Genomic DNA, 15,781 nt, shown 5'->3' with positions numbered 1-15,781 from the left:
CAGGTCTGGTCCTGCTCACCCCTCCGACTTTCTCTTTGCCACCAGATATCCTAACATTTCTTTCATTGTCTACATAGTACACTGAGGAAACAGCAGGAATGAAGACAGAAGAGAGTGAGTACGTGGCAAGTATCAGGAATGGTAAAATCTCATCTATGACTAGCAGTAAAGTACATGGCAGAGGGCTTCCCTGGTGGCGCAGTGGTTGAGAGTCCGCCTGCCGATGCAGGGGACACGGGTTCGTGCCCCTATCCCGGAAGATCCCACATGCAGCGGAGCGGCTGGGCCCGCGAGCCATGGCCGCGGAGCCTGTGTGTCCGGAGCCTGTGCTCCGCAACGGGAGAGGCCACAGCAGTGAGAGGCCCGCGTACAGCAAAAAAAAAAAAAAAAAAAAAAAAGTACATGGCAGATTACTAGGCTAGTACTATTTTTTAGGCTTAATGATCAATTGATGGGTCCGTAACTTGTGGCTCTGTGCTAGAGCACAGTAACTAGAGACTCTTACAGCACAGTATTGCTACCATAGTAGAAATAATTTCTCTTGTGTATGTTAAATAGTATTACTTTTTCTTGGTATGAACCAATTACCTGACTCAAAACACAAAAACAGCAAGACCATAGAGAAAATTAAGTACAAAAGTTAGATGATTTCTGGAGTTTGGATGGTGTCAGGGAACACAGGAAATTATCTTGTTTGATCTATTTTGCAAAGAGTGGGAACTTAAATTACAGGGATATCGAGAGCTAAAAGAAGAGAAAGTGGTCTGGATTAAGCAAACCCAAACCATTTACCATTTTTCAATGACCCATATACCTGAAGGGCCAACAAAATGCCACCTTTGGATTGGGATCAAGCACTGCTCCTAAGTCAGGGAATGTCACCACAGGGAGCCACTCTGACCTGTGGCCAGGCTGCTGGACTTGCTGGGAGCAGCTGTGTGCTGGTCCTGTTTCACAAGGCTGTTACACACTACATTCGTTGAAGAAGAATTTACTCCACCTTAACCTTTCAACATGTGGGCTCCCCCAGAGAGCCCAGCGGTGTTCCCCACCACCGCCCTCCCAACTGCCCCACCCCTCCACATTCTCCTAGCAGCCATGCTGCCACAGCAGAGATGAGACTAGGTCCTCTGTACCCCTGAGCCACACTACACAAGGACAGCATCAGCTGGAGAATGCAGTGAGTGCAGCTGCCCTGACCGTGGTCTCCCAAGGTCCATAATGGCTTCAAGAAAATGGCACTGCTTCACTAACAAGTGAATATTTATACCTTTTGACAAAACTCATGCCAATGCCTCTTTTCATTAATACAGACAATTTTGATTTACCAGTGTCAGTTACTTTCTGAGGTTATCCTATTTTCATACAGTTTTTCCTGTCCCTCATATACTGACACAAATAGATTTTAATTTTGTGCTAATAGAGAAAAACAGGATTGTAGGAACTGACAACAAAAAAAGTAATGGGATAGATGATAGCAAAACAAGATTATCAAGACAAAGTGGTCTGTCCATATGGTCTGAGTCACTGAAAACTGAAACACCTAGGCTTACCTCCAGAGTTAATGGTGACCTGAATCATGGAACCAAAGAGCCATTTTCAGGAAAATAGTTTCATCTCTAGGGCTCCCAAGAGCCATCTCACCTCCCACTCTCCAATCCCATTCAGAGCAGGTAAGTGTAGATCAACTGGTGCAGTGGGTATAAATTTGCTATACCATAAATGGGTGCAAGAAACACCACTTTGCTTTATTTTTCTGGATCAAACAAAATTTGTCTCTAAGCCCCACTTCCCCAAATGGTGAGTCAGTGATAGTCTTTTTAAACTTCTTTAGCTAATCCCCTGCCCAGGAGCTTCCAGGCATCTCAAGAAACTACAAAATCCAGAAAACTTGAGGAAGACCTTAGAGTTTTGGTCCATCACTGAGATGTTCATACGGTGGTTATTACCCAAGCTGATGTGGTTCATTTGCAGGCAGAAGCTCCTTTTCAAAGCTTCATCGATTCCCAAGGCAGGGCAATTTGTGTTCAATTTCCCCAGCAACTACATGCCATCCAAGAGACCTCTTGCCATTGCTCTGGGCCCCCCATGGGAGTAGGATGCAGGGCCCTGCCGCTTTTTAAGCCTGCTACCACTATCATCTTAGATCTGGCCAAATTGGCCTCCTCAATAGCCCCGGCCTCAGGGAGTCTCCTCCCCAGTTTATCCTCCTTCAATGATATAGTCTCCCAAAGAAAAAAACCTGGATGGGACACAGTGTTCCAGGAGCTTGGCAACTTGTGCTTTATTCCAAGGAATATAAATTCTATTCTTGTAAGAGTATTTTTTAGCCTTTTTAAAAATTAACTAACTATACAATAAAAATGATCCTACCAAAACAACATTGTTCCAAAATACTCTCTCACGTTTCTTTTTATATAGCTTATATGCCATTTTAATGCAGCTCATGAAGCTCAGGGAAAATTAATATTTAACTCCTTTCCATTGAAGCTTAAGAGACCACTGATCTGGGTACAGAAGAGCTGTATAGGAGAAAGATAGTTTTAAAGTTAAATGGCAGAATATTTCTACAAATATGGCTGAGTTCATATACACAGAGGGATGTCGAGGACTTCAAAATAATCATCCTTTTTTTTTAGTGATTCTGCACATTCCTCTGTGTGTGTAATTATTTATTATTTTGCTAATTGCAAAAGTAATATATGCTGAAAGAAGAAAACTTGGAAAATGCCAAAATATACAAATTGAATAAAAATTCTGAAGAGTATTCATAAATAACCACTGTAAACATTCTGGTGTATGTCTTATAGTTATTTTTCTTACATAATACATTTTTAAACTTTTTTTTGTCATAAAATACATGTATATATTTTTAAAGTCAAATAAAGTGTTATAAGTTTAATGATGAAAAATAGCCCTGGGCTTCCCTGGTGGCGCAGTGGTTGAGAGTCCGCCTGCCGATGCAGGGGACATGGGTTCGTGCCCCTGTCCGGGAGGATCCCACATGCCGCAGAGCGGCTGGGCCCGTGAGCCATGGCCGCTGAACCTGCGCGTCCGGAGCCTGTGCTCCGCAACGGGAGAGGCCACAGCAGTGAGAGGCCTGCGTATGGCAAAAAAAAAAGAAAAAAAATAGCCCTAACCTTTCTCATCCAATTCCCAACACTAGAGGTAATAATCCCTTTCAATTTATTTAGCTATTTTTAGCTTCTTTAGCTATATTCTAGTATTACAGCCATATATCTCAAGAGCATGATTATTCTACTCAGTTTTGATTTTCAGTCATAGACATTTTCTATTTATTTCCACCAAGGAAGATGAAGATTTAGCTCTCTCTCAGCTCCCCTTGCCTTGTTGTTCCCCTTTACAAGCATGCACAAACACTCACAGATGAGTATAATTTGATGGTATAATTTGGTTGTATTTCTATTCTTAAGTTTTTTGGTTTCCTTGGAGTTAATAATTGCCTTATTTTTCTGTTTGCTTAGTTTTCCATGTACTTATTCATGTATTAATTCATTAACCAAAATCTCAGCCAGAGTTGTCAAACTCCCTTCAATAGGTTCAGACATTCTAGGCCATCTCTTCTGGTTTTCCCCAGGGAGTCCACAGGGACACTTCTCCTTTCATCTCTATAATTTCCCTTCTCCTCTTTCCTGTATTAGAACCCTGTTTCCTAGAACCCACATCTTCTATCTTATTTGCTCCTTTTACTTTTTATTTATTTATTTATTTATTGGCAGCACTGCACGGCTTGTGGGATCTTAGTTCCCCAACCAGGGATTGAACCTGGGCCCCGGCAATGAATGCACCAAGTCCTAAGCACTGGATTGCCAGGGTATTCCCAAGAATACATCATTTTGTAATTTCTAGAGACATATGCCTTTTTATAGTACAATTTTTTAAAGTGGCAAAAAGAACATGTGATTAACAGACCCAAATATCTTTAGTTTCTCTGTAATAAGAAGTCAAAAGCAGATTACCTTAACCTATGTTTGGCAATTAATGTTTCAGTATTTTCCCTTATTTGGAAATTATCTAGATATTCAATGAATATCCATCATTTACAGTTAAGGTTATGAAAAGGTTTTGGAAACTATTTTTAAGCAGACATATTTTATAGAACATAATGATTGTTGCAAAATTCATTTACAAACTTTTCTCCCACTTACATCCATTTAATTCATGTGTTCTTAACAATTATTCTTGAGTTGCCATGAAAATTTCATGAGATATGAAAAGTTAACCATCATTTTACGTTATTTTTGTTGTTGACAAACTAGGCAAGTAGCAAAAATCACAGAAGCAAAGAACCCAAACATTTAAACATGGCTTTTTTTCCCCTACCATGTTGACATACATTAAGAAAATCGTTTTTATTGTAACTTTATTTCCTTAGGTTAAATTTATAATTTTATAATCTCAAGCATCTAGTAGAGATAACATAAACTTATTTGACTAGTCTTAATTTATATAAGTGCTTGTATTTTCTTTAAGCCAATTAAATAGAGCTCTTTCACAAGTTTTTAGGAGTACTATCCAGAGGGAGAAAAATATCACATATACATAACGTACATATATAGATATACATAGACACATAGACAGATGCAATCAGAGATCTTATAGATTTCATTTAAAAATCTTAGCCACATATCAGGTACAGTAGTACAAAACTCACTAGCTTATAAAAGAATAGTTGGATCTAAATGGTGTTTCTGGCAGATGGAACAAGTTAAGTTTACCTGCTCAGATGGCTGAAGCTTTTACCAATATTTGTGGAAAAGACTTTTTTTAAGAATTTTACTTGTCTTTAATACATGATCTTATGGAGGCTGTGGACAAAATTTGGGGCAAGGGAGCTTATGGAAATATAAAATAGCAGTTTGTTTTTAAAACTCTCTCTCTCTCTCTTTTTTTTCACAGTCCCATGGTTGCTTTAGCCAACAATTATCTTTGTTATTTTTTTAATTTTTATTTTTAATAAATTCATTTATTTATTTATTTTTGGCTGCATTGGGTCTTTGTTGCAGCTAGCGGGGGCTACTCTTCATTGAGGTGCGCGGGCTGCTCATTGTTGTGGCTTCTCTTGTTGCGGAGCACAGACTCTAGGCACGCAGGCTTTCGTAGTTGTGGCTCGTGGGCTCTAGACCGCAGGCTCAGTAGTTGTGGCGCACAGGCTTAGTTGCTCGTGGCATGTGGGATCTTCCCGGACCAGGGCTAGAACCTTTGTCCCCTGCATTGGCAGGTGGATTCTTAACCATTGCGCCACCAGGGAAGTCCCAACGATTGTCTCTTTGGATGCTTACATTTCAAAGATATGGTAAGATCAGTATTTCCAAGGAACTGAGAAAGGATTGTAGGTTTTATCTAAGAAGGAACTCTGGCATATTTGCCTATTATCAGAAATCTAGGATAATTACTGTAAAGTTTCTCTTTTCTTTAACGGTAAGATAGGATAGTTCCGTGATTTTTTTTTTTTTTTGTAGTGCCGGCCCAAAATACAGCGAACATCTGGACCTGGTGGGGGTCTGCTTACAGAGTAAGGGACAATAAATCAACTCTTCCTGTGCGTTTTCTGAACCTTTATCAAAGCTATTTCCTGGCTATCAATATTTATGTAAGTTGTACACCTGCTTGAGTGCCACCTGCACTTCTTGACGTTTGTTCTCTGATCTTCCCCTCCTAATCTTGTTAAGGAAGTGGGGTTTTTTTTGTTTTTTTGTTTTTGTTGTTTGTTTGTTTGTGGTACGCGGGCCTCACTGCCGCGGCCTCTCCCGTTGCGGAGCACAGGCTCCAGACGCGCAGGCTCAGCGGCCATGGCTCGTGGGCCCAACCGCTTCGCGGCATGTGGGATTCTCCCGGACCGGGGCACGAACCCGTGTCCCCTGCATCGGCAGGCAGACTCTCAACCACTGCGCCACCAGGGAAGCCCAAGGAAGTGTTTTGTTTTTTCTCACACTAGCCAAGGTATTCCTCTGTATCTCTTCTTTCTTCCTTCCTTTCTTTCTTTTTCTTTTTTTTTCTTTCTTTCTTTCTTTCTTTCTTAGTTTCTTCCTTCCTTCTTTCCTTCCTTCCCTTCTTCCTTCCCTTCTTCCTTTCTTCAATCTGATCTTCCCATAGGTACCAGTAGGACATCTGTTTAAGATGAGGGCTCTCTTAAAAATCCTTTCAGATGTAAAAGTCCAAGTCTTTAATATACCTATTTCAGTTGTGACTCCAAACCAGTAAATCTTTTTATGTCTTAAAACCAATTTCAAGGCTTAACCATGGACACAAAAGGTGTCCCCTAAGAAATGTAGCCCTCTCAAGATGCAGAGCCACTCCAGAGCTAGCCTAAGAAAGCAAAGACCTTCATGGTCACAGGTGTCAAAGAAACCTCTATCTCCCACAAAGTGAGACACCTGAAATCACTGACATACTTATCTGTGTTACCAGAAAGGGGATACTGGGATGAGAATTTTTCCCTCACAAACAAGGCAATGAAGGTAGAGGCGATAAAGCCCCCTTATGGACTGAGACCCTTTATTAAGACAAACTCCCCTGAGAGCCAGCATGGTTGGACAAAGAGAATGTTGCCTGTCACTTCATGTCTTAGGCTCTTAGCTGGCTGACTAGCTGCTGATGCAAGCCTGACAGACAGTCTGCAACCCCCAAGTGGCAGAAACCAGAGGGAATATTCTCACTGGTTACCAAGCCAAGTTCTCAGTACATAAAATGAGACAAAAGGAGATTCTCATCTTACGGTTTTTCATCCTTATGACAAATGACACAAAAGACAGAGACAAAGGAAAACATGACTCACTCTGGGAGGCTAAGAATCAATACCCATAGGTGTTGATTACCAACAACAAAATCACAAAAGTCATGGTTCAAGATCTACCCTCACAAATGTTTTTCTCCTGCCACTGTGCACTTGGAAAGGAAGGGACAAGGAGAAATGTTTATCCTCCTCTCTTGACTGTGCACTACAGAGATCTGGTAGACTGACATGGTAAGAATTCTTACCTTCTGCTGGTCTGTTTTCAGTTATCCCATATCTAAACTATAGTCTCTAGGGAGAGTGGAGTGTTCCAACCTTTTACTGTCCCATCACCAGAAACTGTACAGGAGGAAAAATTTGTTTCCTTTTACCCTTTTAGGTTTTTGGCTGGGGGTCTGGAACAAAAGACAGTTTAACAAGAGAACAAGTTTATTAATATGTATATCTCATATATACTTATGAGAAATGCAGGGATGAGTAACTCAAAGAGGTGGCTAGAACTTGGACTTACATATCGTCTTAACCAAAGAACAATATATTTTTAGAGGAGCAACAAGCACTAGGCTTCCAAGGGTGGCAAATTGTGGGACGATCAATATATAAGAAACCAATGGAAGATAATAGCTAGTCAGTAAATGTTGTTTTGTAGAGTCCTCTGGTGCTGTCTTGGGGCTAAGTGTCTAGGGTTGTAGGTGATTAATTTCTGCACAAATTTATGTTCTGCTATCAAGAAAATAGGGGGAGGGCAGAGAACTTTTCTTGGATCTGCTTCTTTTCAATTACCTTCAGCTCAAAATCATTCTCATGCCAAAGGGCAAGATTTTTTGGTGACATATTCTGGTATTCTTCTGTAGGTTTTGCTATAAAGTTCCCTTGCTTTATAATGACCCTTTATGTTCTAACATGGAAATGTGAAGTAAGGCATTGTCAGAAAGGAGTTAGGAATGTTGTTCACATGAGACTTATTTATAATAGTAAACATTGATTTATAAATTAAGAGTTTACAATAGTAACCAAAAAAGTTAGTATAGGAGTCTGTCTGAGCAACATGGTGTTGTGCTATATAACTATCAAAACAACAGAGTGTCGTGTTCTTTTGTGGAAATTATATAAAGTAATTTTAAGTGAAAAAGATGAAGACAACATAGTGAAGGCACATAAAACAATTTAATGAAAATGAATATTAATCAAAGATTGGAGCTCATTTGCAGTTACGTAAAATGTTCAGTTTTTTTCCTTTATAGTTGCTGAAATTCATGATAAAATAGGAGGAAGTTCCTCTTTTGGCAATAGTGCTAATCCCAATTCTTCCTGAGCAATGTCTTTAAGCAATGTCATTTCATTATTTTCTTGCAGGTCATCCTTAGGACCTCAGAATACCCCTCTTCAAACCTAAGGAAGAAAACTTTTAAAGTCAGTGGACCAATAAACGGTTCCTGTTTTCCACCTGTCTCAAAGGGTGGAGCTGCCAGACCCCTCGGAGAAGGAAGTGAAAAGATGCTAAATACCAGGGCCAGCTCACCCTGGCCAGCCTGGAGGTCTGGCTTCTCAGTCAGCATGAAGGCTGTCCTTATTCTGGGGCTTCTCCTCCTTTCTGTCGCTGTCCAGGGCAAGATCTTTGAGAGGTGTGAGCTTGCCAGAACTTTGAAAAGACTTGGATTGGATGGCTACAGGGGAGTCAGCCTGGCAAACTGTAAGTTAACTCTTCTTCATCTGTCCAATAAGTTAGTCAGGTATGGAACAGATACTCATAGGGGATGAAGAATAAGAAAGGGACTTTGAGTGAATGGACTTTTTTATTCCTTTGATGGTTTGTACACTTACAATGGTTAAAAACATCAACTTGTTCCTTTAGAATCAGATGTACCAGGTGAAGGATTGAGGCATGGGAGGACCAAATTCTATACCGTTTTAAGCATGCCAGGACCCGTTGTACGCTTCTAGTGCCACTAAATTTGCCAGCTGGCACATGTAAGCTGACTCAAAGATTCATTTGTGCACCGAGGATATGTCTATCAAGCCCTTGGTGTTGGACTCCAGCCATTTCCAGTTTGGAACTTGGGTTCTGCAAGCCTGAGTAATGTAGTATTTTTTTCATTTTTAATCCCCCTACCATGATGTTGGGTTTTTAACAGCAGAGTTTTTTTTTTAATTACATTGAATTCTTAAAACAGGGACAGTAGGAACCTATTTCCCCTCAATCAATATCTATATAAGGATTCCTGAAATGCAGCATGAAATGACATTTTATTATTCTTACTCTAGTTGATTATTTTTCATTTTCTTCCACAGAATTCAAGATGTGCCCTAAGTAAAAGTTACTTTATATTTTAGTCCATATCTGTCAATGTAATCACTGAATGTTTCAGATTGAATTCAGACATTTCCCCTCCATAACTATTTTTGAACGAATGAGCAAATGGCTAGATGGGTGGATGGATGACACAGTCTTTCCTATTCTATGACTCCTGTTGTCTGGATTCTAATTTGATATCCAAATTCACCTTTAGGTATCATAAGAAATTCTCTTTCTCCCAGAAAATCCTTATTTTTCCTAATAAAAAGCATTAGCCTATACATCTGCTGCTAATTACCAAACCCACTCAACATCTCTGTTGATTTTCCTATTCTAGGCTGAATCTTACCTGAGGGATGGGAGCAGGGGAAGGGTAATAGCAATGGAAGAAACAGCTATTTTAATTTTTTTTTTTTTTGGTACACGGGCCTCTCACTGTTGTGGCCTCTCCCACTGTGGAGCACAGGCTCCGGACGTGCAGGCCCAGTGGCCATGGCTCATGGGCCCAGCCGCTCCGCAGCATGTGGGATCCTCCCGGACCGGGGCACGAACCCGTGTCCCCTGCATCGGCAGGCGGACCCTCAACCACTGCGCCACCAGGGAAGCCCTATTTTAATATTTTTAAAAATATGTTACCTTGTTTCATTAGTATTACCAAATGATTTGCTAACAAAAGAATTCTCTTAAGGGCCCTTTAACACCAAAGTGTTAAAATATTTTACAAGTAAAATACATCTTTATAAAGTCGTTAGTAAAATAGAATTAGTTAAATAGAACTATATAATTATGCTATGAACTATAAATCATATGGTGTTGCTGTTTATTACTTAAAATACGTTTTTTTCAGGGATGTGTTTGGCCAAATGGGAAAGCAGTTATAACACACGAGCTACAAACTACAATCCTGGAAGCCGAAGCACTGATTATGGGATATTTCAAATCAATAGCCGCTACTGGTGTAATGATGGCAAAACCCCAAGAGCATTTAACTCCTGTAACGTGCCCTGCAGTGGTAAGACAAGATAATGTTGAGTAATGGCACAGGATCCATCTAGTTATACTTACAAGAATAGAGATTCAATACAAATGAAAAGGTCTTGAAGGGTTCATCAGGGACCTAGAAAAACTTCATCTTAACTTCTAGAAACTCTTTATTATTCTCATAATTCCTTAAGGAAGAAATTACAGAGCTGGTATCATAAAAGGTTGCTGTTTTCTAATATACAAAAGCTTCTGGAATGACATCACTTTATTATAACTGGACTTGTTGATGCTTTGTAAAGAGCAGTGCCAATTGGACATATGTACACTACCAAATGTAAAATAGGTAGCTAGTGGGAAGCAGCCACATAGCACAGGGAGATCAACTTGGTGCTTTGTGACCACCTAGAGGGTTGGGATAGGGAGGGTGGCAGGGAGATGCAAGAGGGAGGGGATATGGGGATATATGTATATGTATAGCTGATTCACTTTTTATACAGCAGAAACTAACACACCATTGTAAAGCAATTATACTCCAGTAAAGATGTTTAAAAAATAAATAAATAAAATAAAATTTTTTAAAAAGGAAAAAAAGAACATTGCCATTCCTCCTACTTACCTTGTTTGGGGAGGTTTAGGGATAATTTGGTGTGTGGTCTTTTTTTTTTTTTTTTTAATCTACCCTCCTTTATTGGAAAATGAAAGGATTAGTAGTTAACCAAAGAGGAGGAATATGTGTGGTCCTTTTTGAAAAATTGTTTTTACTTTTTATTTATTATGAAATATTTTAAATATATGGAAAATTAGAAACATTAGTATATTAGTATAATAAACATCAATATGCTCATCATGTACTTTAACAGTAAGCATTTTGTCATATTTACTTTTATGTATATATTATATATATATATATATATTTTTTGCTGAGTGATTTTAAAGTGAATTAGAAACATGATGACATTTCATTTCTAAATTCTTTAGTTTGCATCTCCAGAAAATATAGTTCTTATATAAACATTGTTATTCTAACAAGTTAATTTACAGATTTGTTTAATTGGGGTGAAACAAATATTCTATTTAGTTCCTTTTAAAAGAGAGATAACATGTGGAATCTTTACTACATAAAATATTGGAGAAGTATTACAAAATTGATATTGTTAAATTTTTAAATATTAAAAGAGAAGATTCGTCTTAGAATATTCTTTTGTATCCAGTTAATTTGTTTTAAAAAATATTCTGTATTATATAATAATCTGTGTTCATTGAATAAAAATTCTTACTACCCAGAGATGTATGACCACTGGAAACTTTTGGTATACATATATTCTTTGAGGATATGTATCACTTACATATATGAATGTAAAGCTATGTTATACACATATGTACACACATACAAACATGTAAGCAATGTGTGTTTCAACAAAAATGAAATTGTACTATATTTACTGCTTTACAATTTGCTCTTTATTACACAAAATTATTTTTGTCAAATACCAATCTTTATTATTTTTTAAAGATGAATAGAATTCCACTTTATAAATATTCTATAATTTATCAATCCAACTCTTAGCTGTTAAGCACTTAGGCTGTTTCCATTTTCCCCTATTATTAATTGCTATGAAACGCCTTGTACATACATCTCTGGGTACATCTCTTATTATTTCTTTAGGGTGAATTTCCAGTAGTAGAATTGCTGAGCAAAAAAGTGCTAGACCGGTTTCTGCTTGTGGGTTTGTTTCTGTTTTGTTTTGTTTTTTACAGTGCCTAGTAAAAAGAGAACCTTCTATCACATTAGTGAATAATTCCAGAGCTTCCAATGACTTTGGTAAATGAGAAACAGGATGGTTTATTTCATGCCAAATGGGATGGAATGAAGAAAGAGTTTTCCCCCAACATTCACAGATACATGGACTCTTAAAAAATAATTTTAGTTGTTCTTTTCTCAGCCTAAGAGAATGAAGCTGGCTGAACCTAAACTTAAAATGAAATTTCTATGAGCGTTGTTTCCATTTCTCACCACTTCTTTTTCAGCGTTGCTGAAAGATGACATCACTGAAGCTGTAACATGTGCAAAGAGGGTTGTCCGTGATCCACAAGGCATTAGAGCATGGTATGCTTTTTTTTTTCCCTTCCAGTTTTATTGAGATGTAATTGACATACAGCACTGTATAAGTTTAAGGTGTACAGCGTAATGATTTGACTTACATACATCATGAAATGATTATCACAATAAGTTTAGTGAACATCCATTATCTCATATGGATACAAAATTAAAGAAATAGAAGAAAAAATTTGTGTGTATGATGCAAAGTCTCAGGATTTATTCTCTCAACAACTTTCGTATATAACATACAGCAGTGTTAATTATATATATCATGTTGTACATTATATCTTTAGTACTTATCACTGGAAGTTTGTAGTACCTTTGACTGCCTTCATCCAATCCCCTCCCCTCACACCACCCACAACCTCCACCTCTGGTAACCACAAATCCAACCTGTTTTTCTATGAGTTTGTTTGTATGTTCGTTTCTCTGTGTTTGCAGTAAAATGGACCTACAACACTATGTTAGTTCCTGTTACAGAGCATGCAATGTGTTAGTCATTAAAGGGGAGAGCTGTTTTACCCTACTGTTATGAGAGAAGTGAGGGAATATTTCCAAAGACCAACGTATGCTACTGAGAACTGAAAATTGCAGCTTTAGGTATATATGGTAAACAACGTATCACATAGAAACCATCTACGTTAACTGATTCAGAATCTTATTCTTTTACTCCTCAATTTTTTTTTTTTTTTTTTTTTGCGGTACGCGGGCCTCTCACTGCTGTGGCCTCTCCCGTTGCGGAGCACAGGCTCCGGATGCACAGGCTCAGCGGCCATGGCTCACGGGCCCAGCCGCTCCGCGGCATGTGGGATCCTCCCAGACCGGGGCACGAACCCGTGTCCCCTGCATCGGCAGGCGGACTCGCAACCACTGCGCCACCAGGGAAGCCCTACTCCTCAATTTTTTTTAGGAGATTTCTAGAGTTTTTTTCTTTTTTAAAAATATTTATTTATTTATTATTTTGGGCTGCATCGGGTCCTCGTGGCAGCTCGTGGGCTCTTCGTTGCCGTGCGCGGACTTCTCTCTAGTTTTGGCGCACAGGCTTCACAGCACATGGGCTCTCTAGCTGTGGTGCTCGGGCTCAGTAGTTGTGCCACATGGGCTTAGTTGCCCTGCAGCATGCGGGATCTTACTTCCCTGACCAGGGTTAGAACCCACGTCCCCTGCATTAGAAGGCGGATTCTCAACCACTGTACCACCAGGGAAGGCCCAATTTCTAGAGTTTTTAAGATTTTCCACACTCTATGAACTCCTTGTCATATCTTGAAATTATTTTTGTAATTAAGTAAATGTGGAATGTACTTTGCAGTTGTGGACTACACAGGACTCAACATTCTTCTTCAGCATTCTGTGCTCTAGTGAAGGCTCGGGGGGAGACAGGAAGTACTTGGTATACGTATCTCCATTTAATACTTGGATTGATCTGTAGCTTGTATTTCAGTATTGATAAACTATTTTGTTCTCCCAAAGGATTTGAAGTATGTGTATTACAATGAAGGTATGTTTTAACCTTCTTACCATGTGTTTCATGTTTCTCTGCAGGGTGGCATGGAGAAATCACTGTCAAAACCGAGATCTCAGGGAATATGTTCAGGGTTGCAGAGTGTAACTGTGGAGTTTTCTTTCTTCAGCTCATTGTCTCTTTTTCACATTAAGGAAGTAATAGTTGAGCGAAAGGTCATACTACCATTCTTTCAAACAAATAATGTTTTTACAGAAACAGGAGCATATGGTCTTTCTTCTAAGAGGCTTAATGTTTACCTCATGTGTTTGTTGTTTTATATTAGGCCTACAATATTTTTCGGTTTGCTAATAGAACTAATGCTGGTGAATATTTGTCTAAAATCTTAATTATCAAATATATGTCCAGTACATTCAGTTCTTAATCAAAGAAATAACCCAGACTTAATCTTGAATGATATAAGTACTCCCCAATATGCAATAAAAATATAACGAAAGAATATGTTTAAACAAATTGATCTTAGGCAAAATCCCACTTGTGTAGGCATGTGACACCTTCATCTGTTCTGTCATCTCCCAAAACAGTAAAAGATAACCACTCGTTGTTGGGCAATATAAAATTTTAAGGAGAGCAGAATGCCAAGTGGCTAAAACTAAAAAAAGCCTGAATTAAGAATTTTGTTTCCATAAAGTGTGACCTTTGATTTAAATGTTTTCTTAGAAATGTTGCATTTACACAGCTTTAAAAATAAACTCACAATTTATATATCAATCTATCTTATCACTTTTAAAGAACTCATTTATGCATCTTGCTGGTCATGAAGGAATATAAAGAGGGATTAGATGACCTGTTGCTTTTCCTTAATTTTATTACGTTAGATTCATGCATTATGACAAATTCAGAGGCAGATGAGTTTTCAAGTATTGAAGTAATTGCTAATTAACCACAGGTGTGAAATTCTGCATGCTGTAAAAACTACAAACATTTTCATTAAAAGCTTTGCAATTCATACCTTGTCTCTTTGTTTAGAGCCGTTTAGTATCTCTGAAGAAATACATATGTATATACTCGGAAAAAAATGATCTGACACTTAGTATTTCCTACATCCTCACCTGTACCGAAACAGCTGGATATTGCTGGAAAAATCCAAAAACATGCTGACAGATGTCACTTTATTTTTTTTATTTTTTATTTTTTTGGCCGTGCCGCGCGGCTTGTGGGATCTTAGTTCCCCGACCAGGGATTGAACCCGCGCACTCAGCAGTGAAAGTGCTGAGTCTTAACCACTGGACTGTCAGGGAATTCTCCTCACTTTTTCACTGTTGTGGCCTCTCCCGTTGCGGAGCACAGGCTCCGGATGCGCAGGCTCAGCGGCCATGGCTCATGGGCCCAGCCGCTCCGCGGCATGCGGGATCCTCCCGGATTGGGGCACGAACCCATGTCCCCTGCATTGGCAGGTGGACTCTCAACCACTGCGCCACCAGGGAAGCCCTTCCCTCACTTTAAATTCATAACCACAAATCTCAAATGGGCTTTCAAGTCTGCCTGGTCATCTTAGTCACTTCTCTGCAATCCTTCTGTGTCGGTGTCCCCACTCTCCAAAATGACTATCACTATTTACTTCTCTCATTTCAAAGTCCCAGCACACACGCCCAACCACTGGCCTTCCACACTCTCTGCTGTCAGTAGACGACCTGGCCTCATATTACACTGAGAGAATAGACACAACCTTAGACAAAATTCTCCCCCTCCTCCCCACCATTAACAGAGGTCACGTCTTTCCCTGGGCCCATCGTCTCTTCCTTCCCCTTTATTACTAGGATGAAGGGCCTCTGCTCCTGCCAGTGGCAGTGTCTCCACATAAAATCGTCATCGAAGCCCTCTCACTACTCCAATTTAGGCTGTTTCGTGCATCCTGAATTTCTCCCTCTTTGCTGGATCAACCCCGTCACTGTACAAACTGCCCTGGTAACCTTCCATCTTACAGAGAACTCTCTGTATTCTTTACATAACCCTCCAACTACAGCATCATTCTCTGCTTCCTTTTACAGCAGCACTTGTGGGATGAGATATCTATATTTACCAACTCCACGTCCTCACTTCCCTTTCTCTTTTCAACTCGTCTTCATCTGACTGCTATCCTCACTCAGCTGAAAACTGCTCCAACATGACTCATTCCAT

The 15,781-nt window shown here is 39.3% G+C and overlaps 1 protein-coding gene across 1 annotated transcript; it reads left to right on the top strand.

Annotated features, from left to right (window-relative positions):
* The first annotated feature begins 8,314 nt into the window (after positions 1-8,314).
* On the top strand, positions 8,315-13,747 carry LYZ (lysozyme). The gene is made up of 4 exons (XM_060112024.1): positions 8,315-8,450; positions 9,901-10,065; positions 12,066-12,144; positions 13,681-13,747. The coding sequence occupies exons 1-4, from the start codon at positions 8,315-8,317 to the stop codon at positions 13,745-13,747; spliced, it is 447 nt and encodes a 148-aa protein (XP_059968007.1).
* Positions 13,748-15,781: the final 2,034 nt, after the last annotated feature.

The sequence above is a fragment of the Mesoplodon densirostris genome, chromosome 11, assembly GCF_025265405.1.
Source record: "Mesoplodon densirostris isolate mMesDen1 chromosome 11, mMesDen1 primary haplotype, whole genome shotgun sequence".
Lineage (NCBI taxonomy): Eukaryota > Metazoa > Chordata > Mammalia > Artiodactyla > Ziphiidae > Mesoplodon > Mesoplodon densirostris.
This window is presented reverse-complemented; position numbering and strand designations above follow the sequence as displayed.